General features: G+C 46.1%; 1 protein-coding gene across 4 annotated transcripts; it reads right to left on the reverse strand.

The window, feature by feature from the left end:
- Positions 1-890: 890 nt before the first annotated feature.
- LOC136467538 (DNA polymerase alpha-associated DNA helicase A-like) lies at positions 891-6,612 on the reverse strand. Of its 4 annotated transcripts, XM_066466285.1 has the most exons (6): positions 5,261-6,607; positions 4,857-5,140; positions 3,393-4,430; positions 1,899-2,067; positions 1,519-1,676; positions 891-1,390 (listed from the first exon to the last, which is right to left on the reverse strand). In XM_066466285.1, exons 1-6 carry the CDS (start codon positions 6,303-6,305, stop codon positions 1,142-1,144), a joined length of 2,943 nt encoding a protein of 980 aa, XP_066322382.1. In that variant the 5' UTR covers positions 6,306-6,607; the 3' UTR covers positions 891-1,141. The 4 variants fall into 4 exon arrangements, 3 of the variants coding, with proteins under 3 accessions (XP_066322382.1, XP_066322383.1, XP_066322384.1); XM_066466286.1 differs by lacking the exon at positions 1,899-2,067 and having other exon boundaries at positions 3,365-4,430; positions 5,261-6,609; XR_010761603.1 differs by lacking the exon at positions 1,899-2,067 and having other exon boundaries at positions 1,252-1,390; positions 5,261-6,612.
- Positions 6,613-8,382: the final 1,770 nt, after the last annotated feature.

Consider the following 8,382-nt stretch of genomic DNA (forward strand, 5'->3'; position numbering starts at 1 on the left):
ACTGAAGGGCCAAGAGTGACGGGAGCTCCTACATGCGCTAAGTATTGGAACGTATGCTCTGCGTAGCTTTAGAGTTCTATAGCCGTGGAGCTATTCGAGTGCTCAGAATATCTAAAGCTTAGCAGAGTGAGAATTGAAATCCTCCGTCCTCGGTTGGGAGAGAGCGCATCCCCTTTTATAGGTGAAGGGGATGGCCTTACAAGTGTGAGAGAGTGTGAGAGAAAGAGAGTGTGTGCTACATAGTCTTGTTGCCCACATCGTCGGGTACAAGACGGTTTGTCGGCGCCCACAATACTGTTGACGCCTAGATGCATGTGGTAGGCTCTATTGTGTTCTTCCGGTATGGCAAATATCGGCGCCTACCATACTGTAGGATAAATGTCGGCGCCCACAACACTGTTCGTGTTCTGATATGTCTGGAAGGTTACAAAGCATCCTTCTGACATGGTCTGGCGGTACTATCCTGCAGGTGTGCAGGGTACGGTCCTCAGTATTGCGGTTTGACTTGAACGCCTTACCTTATCTGCTCCCCCTGATTCTTAGGTCCTCACCGAGCAGGCGTCCCCGGTCGGTCATTCTCAGTCGGCTCCGACCGCGCTGGTCGGAGAAGAGCCGTAAGCAGAGGTTCAGTGTATTCCTGGTCGGAAAAGCGGGTTGGAGTCGGAAGCGAGCATCGTCCCCTCTTTGGTCAGGCTTTCCGGTCGGAAAAGCGGGTCGGAGTCGTAAGCGAGTGTCGTCCCCTCCTTGGCCAGGCCTTCCGGTCGGAGACTGGATCGCTCTGTCGTTAGGTATCTGGGACGGCCCAAAAGTCGCGTGTCGTTGTAATGCCACCTGCTGGGCCGAGCTTTTGCTGGAAAGCGGACCCATTAGGGACTCCGGGTTACAAATCATAAATGAAAAACCTGGAACTCAACTGTGAACTGTCAATGTGCTGTACATGTCTGTAATCTGTACCGAGTATCCTATCCTTGTCGACAGTAATGTATTTACAGGAATAGGAGCATTGTGTCAGGCAAGAAATAGGTTAGTGATACTCAGGAAATTGAAGTTTTCCTCTTCCTGAATTTTCATCCTCCTGTGTATGTACAAAGCCTTCAGGTGTTTGCGTCAATCGATAGAGTGCTTGTAATTGTCCTGAGTGTTAACTGATAGAGGGGAGAGTAGGTTGACTGAAGCCGAGGCCAGAAACCCCATCCAAGGAACCAGGGGCAACGTGTTTTACTTGGCCATACCGCCTGATATGGCGAAGGAGCCTGGCAAGGAAGGTGCTGTGACAAATAGTGGAGGTATCACAAACCACAGTAACGTGCTTCCGTGCTCTCGTAATAGCCACATTGATGCGCCTGCTGTCGCCCAGAAACCCTACAGCTCCTAGTGGATTCGAGCGAACCTAGAATTGATACAGATATAAACCTCAGTATAAAGTAATGGAAAACGAATTGATTTGTTATTGTGAATCTCATTCATACTTCTATGATATAGGACTCAAAAAGAGAGCACACATGCTACAGTGCTTACCATTGATATGATCACTGCATCTGCCTCCCTCCCCTGAAAGCTATCTATGGTTGAAACCTCAACAGCAGAAAGCCCAGGATATTCTTCTAGCTTCTCTCTTAACAATTGCACTTGAGCAATGTAGGGTGACTGAACAGCAATTGCAGTTGGAGACACTCCTGCAACCATGATTTTTGAGGCGCCTGTCAGCTCAATAATCCAAGCATAGAAAATTAGGGATAAGTAGGTTCCGCTGATCAAGGCTAACTAGTAACTGTTAATCCTAATCAATAGCCAACAGGAATGAAATAGGAATATAGAACATGAACGAAATATGCAAAGAAAAGCATGATACAACAATGTGCAGTGTTCAAGTAAAGAAGTAAATGGTGTGTATATACCACAGAGTACTAGATTAAGAACTTGCTGTGTGACTATATCTGCTTCTCCTTCATTATAAAACGAGCCTGTGCCTGCAGGATCTAAGTGCTCCTTGCAACCAATGTTTAGGGCTCCATTTGGCATCCGGGTGTCAAGTAAGAGCAGTGGGCACCGTGTTATCCAAGTAGCCTGAAATCAACAAAAGATCCAATTGACAGGTCTGCATTTGTTCAAGGATTCAGGCTAGCTAGCAACACAAAGTGCAGTCATGACAAAAAAAATCCTAAAGAAAAACGTGTGGGTTTCAAATAAAATAAGAAAACAAGAACGAAGACACTTTGGGTTTGGTCCCAGAGGCAGTTTGGATCCAACTGTTTCTTTCATACATAAAAAAAATCATGCAAACAATTATCTCCAATACCAAGAGGTGATGTATAGATAAGTTTTCTTGGAAATTCAGCACAAATTAAGCTCAAATACATGCTCATGCCTATCTGCTAAATAATCCAAGTAGAGTAAAACCAACAGGATTCAGGATTAGTAAAGACGTTATATTTAGGGCTCTTATAATCTTCAACAATAGGTTCTATCCTCAACACGTACATAATAGCCAAACAGCTTGAACTGAACGGTAAAACAAACAAACTGTCTACAACCTGTGAATAGGTGTAACCGTGTAACAACTAATCAGAACTGTCAGGGTACAAACAACTCCGTACAGTAACACGAAAGTGTTGTTTTGGACAGCTATACGCCCAAGATATAACTTTGAACGCGAACTTTTATCTTGGTATATTTGCACAGAAAATTATAAATTACTTTTGAAGAGTAATTTAGCCGTATCATTTTTAAATGTGTCTCAATATTCAGAATATATGGCCAAAATTCAAACAGTTTGACTACACAAAACTCAAAAGGCACCCTTTTTAGGAATCATGAAGGTAGATTAGCTCATGAGACTCATGATTAAAAAGTTAATATTGCCTATCTGAAGTACACATAAATGAAACAAGCAAATTGAGGATGAGCATCAAGAAAATTCTGTAAAACCAATGCAATATAGTTGTTCATCGCTGTTTATGAAGCGTTTGTTCAATCTTCAATGTCAAAAAATGGATGCTTTTAACAGATATTGATAGAAACATAGCATATCAAATTAACAAATCTACTTTCTTAAAGCTCAACAGATCCCTGAATTTAGCATAATTGGCCTACAGCAACCCTATAGGAAAAAGTTGTAGAGGTTAAGGATGGATGTTTTTTCCTTCATGAAGGATGGATTATTAGTGATCAAATGGCAACGACATGAGATTCCTTTAAACAATGTAGTGAATTCATTGGGATCATTTTGAAACTTTTACATATTTTTAATTTAGTGCTCAAGGAAGTCGTCTTTTTTTATTAAAAAATGCATAGAAGGGAGTTTGATCATGATCCTTGAGCATTGAATCAGAGAGTACTAGGCAAGATCACCCACACTTCATACCTGGAACTAAAAGTGCAAATGTGGATACCTTGACAACTGGAGAGTCGGCAAGAAGATGTGAAGCAACCAAACCAGAGGATTTGAGCAATCCATGGTACATCTCTTTAGATGCCCACATGGCTATTGAATCGTGCATTCTGTACTGGACAGTAAGTCTTGTAGTAAGTAATCCATCATGCAATGACGAAGCTGTTTCCAATAAAGATTTACCAAGCCCACCGTCCAAGGCCTTCTTCGATAGTATAACGGGTGCAAGCTGGCAGTGGTCGCCGGCAAGAATACAGCGTTTCCCCTGCAATATAGGTATCCAGCAGGCTGGTTCAATCGCTTGCCCAGCTTCATCTATAATTACTACATCAAAGGGACCAGTTCTCCTGACGAGTGGATCAGCTGCCCCTGTATTAGTCGATAGCACAACCTGTGCATCAGAGAGCACTTCTCTGATTGTTTCCTTTTCTTTATTTTCTAGATCCTTTCCGAGTTGCTTCAGAAGTTGGCGAATGCCAGCAGCTAAAGAATCATCTTCTATGCACTGCCTCAGGTCCTTTCTTAAATCTGTTCTCTTTCTCTCAAGCTCCTTCCTGAATTGTCGAAGTCTGCAATTCACAATCTCTCCCAAGGACTTTGAGGCAACAGAGGGTGATAGTCGAACAGGGTTCCCAACTCGAACAATGTTCAATCCAGTACTCGACAAACTTTCAACCATGTTATCGACTGCCGCATTGCTTGGAGCTGTCACAAGTACACGCTCGCCCTGCTTGACAGCACGCACAATCAGCACAGTGAGCAACACTGTCTTTCCAGTGCCAGGAGGCCCTTGGATTATTAGAATGGGCCTCTTTTTGTTCAAGCCTAATTTCAGAGCCCTTAACTGGGAGGCATCAAATGCATACCTCTCTGATAGACTCAGATCAGGTCCACTTGATTCATCCCAATCAGTCAGGTTATTCTTCGCCATCTTAACCACGTCTTTACTGTCCCCAAATAGTGTTGCCACAACGCCAATGGAGGCATTGTCTTTCTGTAAACCATTCCTTTGAAGAAGCATTAACGCTTCAAGGTTCCTCTGCCAAATCAAATGCTCTAGTGGTTAAGATGGACTTTTCAATTGTGTAATAAGATACATAATGATGGAAATAAACAAGGCAACAATAAGATTTATTTACTTCATATATCCCTTTTCTAACGCTGGCATTCCCAACATCTGGTTTGCCTATTTCTTACCAATCTAATACAGGATATATTGCTATATGCACTAAAATTAGAAAAGGTTTCAGTTAATGTAAACAGAAGGATGGCTGATTGACTCTTTAATGCAGAGTTGCTTGAAGGAGCCATAGTTGCACCAGGTAAAGTTGCAGTGCATGATATACTACAAACATTTACATAAGATTCTTATCACATCACTGACAAGTTTCAAAACGATCTTTAATACTGACTGATGAAAGCACTAAAGCAAAGACATTTTAGTTATGTGACAGAATTTCAATACCTTATATCTAAGAGAATCAGCCAATCCCTGAATTCGGTCAATTCGCACACTTTTCCCAAATAGCCTAGAGAAGGTAGCATCACCATGGCGTGATTCCAGAGCTACAGTTATGCTGCAACCGTCTTCCCCAAGATTATAAACAAAGCCTTGCTTGCAAGAAGTGGCACCCTCACCACGGCTGTTACATGTTCGCACACAAACCATGTCTCCAGGAGACAATGTAGTTGGAGGCAGCTTATGCCCACCTTCAACTCTGAATAGAACCAAATGCAGGCCTCCCAACCCTGCAAAAGTGGCAATTTGGGACAGCAGAAAACATTTTTCTCATTCAATCTGTCAGAGTAATAACTGAGGATAAAATTTGAACATAAAAGAAAAGAAGTAAACCGAAATTGTTCCCTCACCAGTGGAGCTGCTGATCACATTCAAGTTGCAAATGGTGTCGCATTGCTCCTGCTGAGCCTGCGCATGGCTCACCAGATACTCGACAGGCTTGGGTGGCTTGGAATCATCATCTAGCATTGGAGTGGCATTCAGCTCCTCCTGTGTAAACTCCAGCTCCACATCCCGCTCAATCCGAAGAAGATCTGACATATGTCTAACAAATTCTTCAATTCTGGCCTGCATCAGCCTCACTTTTCTAAGGGTTATACCGATGCTGCTGTGCACGGCCTTAGGCCGTGGAGATGTCATTCGCACTGCAGCCTGGTGCTCTGAAGAATTGGCCATTTCTTCCAAAATCCTCCATGACTGCGTGACTCGCAAGTCCGAGATGAGCCCCTGGTTCTGGTAACTCAACAGAACATCACAGAGCTCACGCTGGAAATGGTCGAACAGGGTGGGGTAGTGCGTGCAGGCCTTGAGGCAGAGCGCCTCCAGACCCTGGGGCATGGGCGCTGCCGAGAGGTAAGGCTGCGCCTGGATGACGAACCCAAGCCTGCCTTCCGCCGACGCCCACTCCAGAGCCAATGCCGTGGGAACAAGGTCGCCTGACATTTCGGCCGCGGCGAGCTTGGACGCCATGGATCGCATGCCCTGCCTGAGCCACTCCACCACGCACCGGCCGAGCTCGTTCCGCCCCAGCGGATCGCCGTTCTGGTACAGCGTCGCCACGCTGATGGACGCCTCCTCCATCGACGGCACGCATTCGCCCCCTCCTCCACCACCACCTAAGCCTTTCTCTTCTTCCTCGGCCTTCCTCCTCCGCACCCGCCTCTTCGCGGTGCCGCTGGTGTTGCTGACGGCAGGTCGGGGGGTCTGCTTGGTGGGGCTCGATGGCAGGGTCCGTACGCGCCGCGGCCGAAGAGAAGGGGCATTGGATGACGTTGACCTCGACGGCGTCGACGGCGAAGCACCAGCAGCGAGAAACGTGACCATTTTCTTGCTCGGAGGCTTTGCGGCGGTGCACGAAGAGAACAAGAACTTGCCAGAGAGGATATCAAGCGACATGCTGCTGCTACTGCCTGCCCGGCCCCCAGCCCCAGCCTCCGCCGCCGCCGGACGCGCTCGCACAGTCGCGCGGCGGAGGCAGCGTTGGGGAGGAGGCGCGCGCGCGCGGGAACGAGCGAACCAACTGACAGAAGGACCGACGAGCGGCTCACCTTTGCAGGTGAATGAATCCTTCGTGGAAAGCTGATATTTTTCGGCGATGGCGTGGCACGCGGAGCGTGCCGCGGCGACTGGTGGCGCAGGGCGCGGCTACGGGCTCCGTCCCCCTCCATACGCGCGCGCGGCGAAGCAGTGAGCAAGTAAAGTGCCGTCTTCTGGTTTGATTTCGCGCGGCTGCCGTGCCTCGGCGGCCTCATCAATTCCAATTGGACGGACGTTCTCCGAGCGAACGCTCCACAACCACAGAGCTCGCAAGCTGCTGGGCCTCGTTTGTCCCCGCGCGCCGCGCCATCGCACGGTGATGGTGGTGGCTCGCACGCTGCTGGGCCTCGTTTGTCCCCGCGCGCTGCTCCATCGCAGGATGAGGGTGCTGTTTGGTTTGGCATCAGGTCGACTTGCATGCGCGGCCTGCGGACCACATGGCCCGCCCGCCTGGACGGTGGCGTTTGCCGTTTGGTATGGCATCGGATCGACTTGCGTGCACTACTTTTTTAGTCCTTTTTGCTTTTGCTCTTTTTCCTACATTTTCCTTTTCCTTTTTTCTGTTGTTTCTTGTATTAATGTTTTATACGTTTTCCTGTGTTATACAGAATTTGCAGAAAAAATTTATCATCATAATTTTGTGTATAACATTTTGCATAACAAATTTTATGTATAATACTTTGTGTATAACATTTCTTAGAAAGTTTACTTTTATGTATAATGTTTTGTGTATAACATTTTAAAGAACAAATTTATCACCATAAATTTTTTATCATAATTTTATATAGTTTTTTACACAATTTTATATATAACTTATCATGATAACTTTTCTATATTGTCTTTATAACCCAATTTTTTATTCACAACTATTTGTAGACAAACTTATGATAATAACAATTTCTCAACACAAATTTTCTAGCATAATTTTTGCATAATAATTTTATGAACAACATAACTTATACAAATAAGTTTTTGTCATCTAACAATTTTTTACATAATTTGTTTCAGACCATTTTCTTTATTCCAGGGTTTCGATTGCGTCGTATTGTAAGCATTCCTATGATATCGTTTGAATTTCATTAGTCAAATGAAAATATTTGGTGCTGCCGAGACACTCAGAAATCAAGTTTGTGCTACTGCATCTATTATTATTTGGTCTCGCTGTTCCTATCCGTTGGCCACATTTATTCTTATACTCCTGTGATTGATTAAACGGAAATTAGTAATGTGTCGTTGAACACTACTGGTATTTATTCAACCGGATCAGTGCTCTGTTTGAAGGTGCTTGACTTGGTGAGAGATTATTTGGCTAATAGAATATCTTATCAGAAAATACTCCTTTGCAGTCACCTGATAAGGCGTCGTCAGTCACCCACATCCCCATGCTCTTCGTCTCTCTCTCTCTCTCTCCTCTCTCTCTCTCTCTCTCTCTCTATATATATATATATATATATATATATATATATATATATATATATATATATATATATATCGCGAGCTCCTCCTCGGCGCTCGTGCCCACCCCACCCCCTTCTTCCCTAACTCCGGCGGCTTGGAAGAAAAGGAGTTTGGGGGAGGAAAGCCGGACAGGCAGTGGGTACGGCGGGTAGGGCTATTTAGCGGCCCTGGCGACGGTGGAGGTGGCCAGCTAGGTCGGGGCACGGGAGCTCACTACGGGAAAAGGAGGGGGAGGGAAAGAAGGCGCCCGTTGCGGGCGCGCCAGGGTTTCGCCAGAGCTGCGGCAGCGGAGCTCCGGTGAAACCCTAGCGCGTCACGGCGGGGCGGTGGGCAGCGGCAAGGGCGAGGACGAGGAGAAGGGCAGGTTGATGAAGCTGTTGGCCGAGGCGAGGAGGAAGACCGGCGGAGGTGAGGTGGGCGCAGGGTAGGAGGCGAGGAGGGCGCGAGGTTGAAGGTGACCGATGGTCAGTCACCTATG

The sequence above is a fragment of the Miscanthus floridulus genome, chromosome 7 (assembly GCF_019320115.1).
Source record: "Miscanthus floridulus cultivar M001 chromosome 7, ASM1932011v1, whole genome shotgun sequence".
Classification (NCBI taxonomy): domain Eukaryota; kingdom Viridiplantae; phylum Streptophyta; class Magnoliopsida; order Poales; family Poaceae; genus Miscanthus; species Miscanthus floridulus.

What these genes read in the sequence shown, in the direction of transcription:
- LOC136467538 (XM_066466285.1), bottom strand. Translation starts at nt 6,305, where the DNA reads ATGTCGCTTGATATCCTCTCTGGCAAGTTCTTGTTCTCTTCGTGCACC. An exon ending in CTGATTCTCTTAGATATAAG is followed by an intron (nt 4,431 to 4,856) that starts GTATTGAAATTC and finishes TTGATTTGGCAG; the next exon opens with AGGAACCTTGAAGCGTTAAT. An exon ending in CCGACTCTCCAGTTGTCAAG is followed by an intron (nt 2,068 to 3,392) that starts GTATCCACATTT and finishes TGTTGATTTCAG; the next exon opens with GCTACTTGGATAACACGGTG.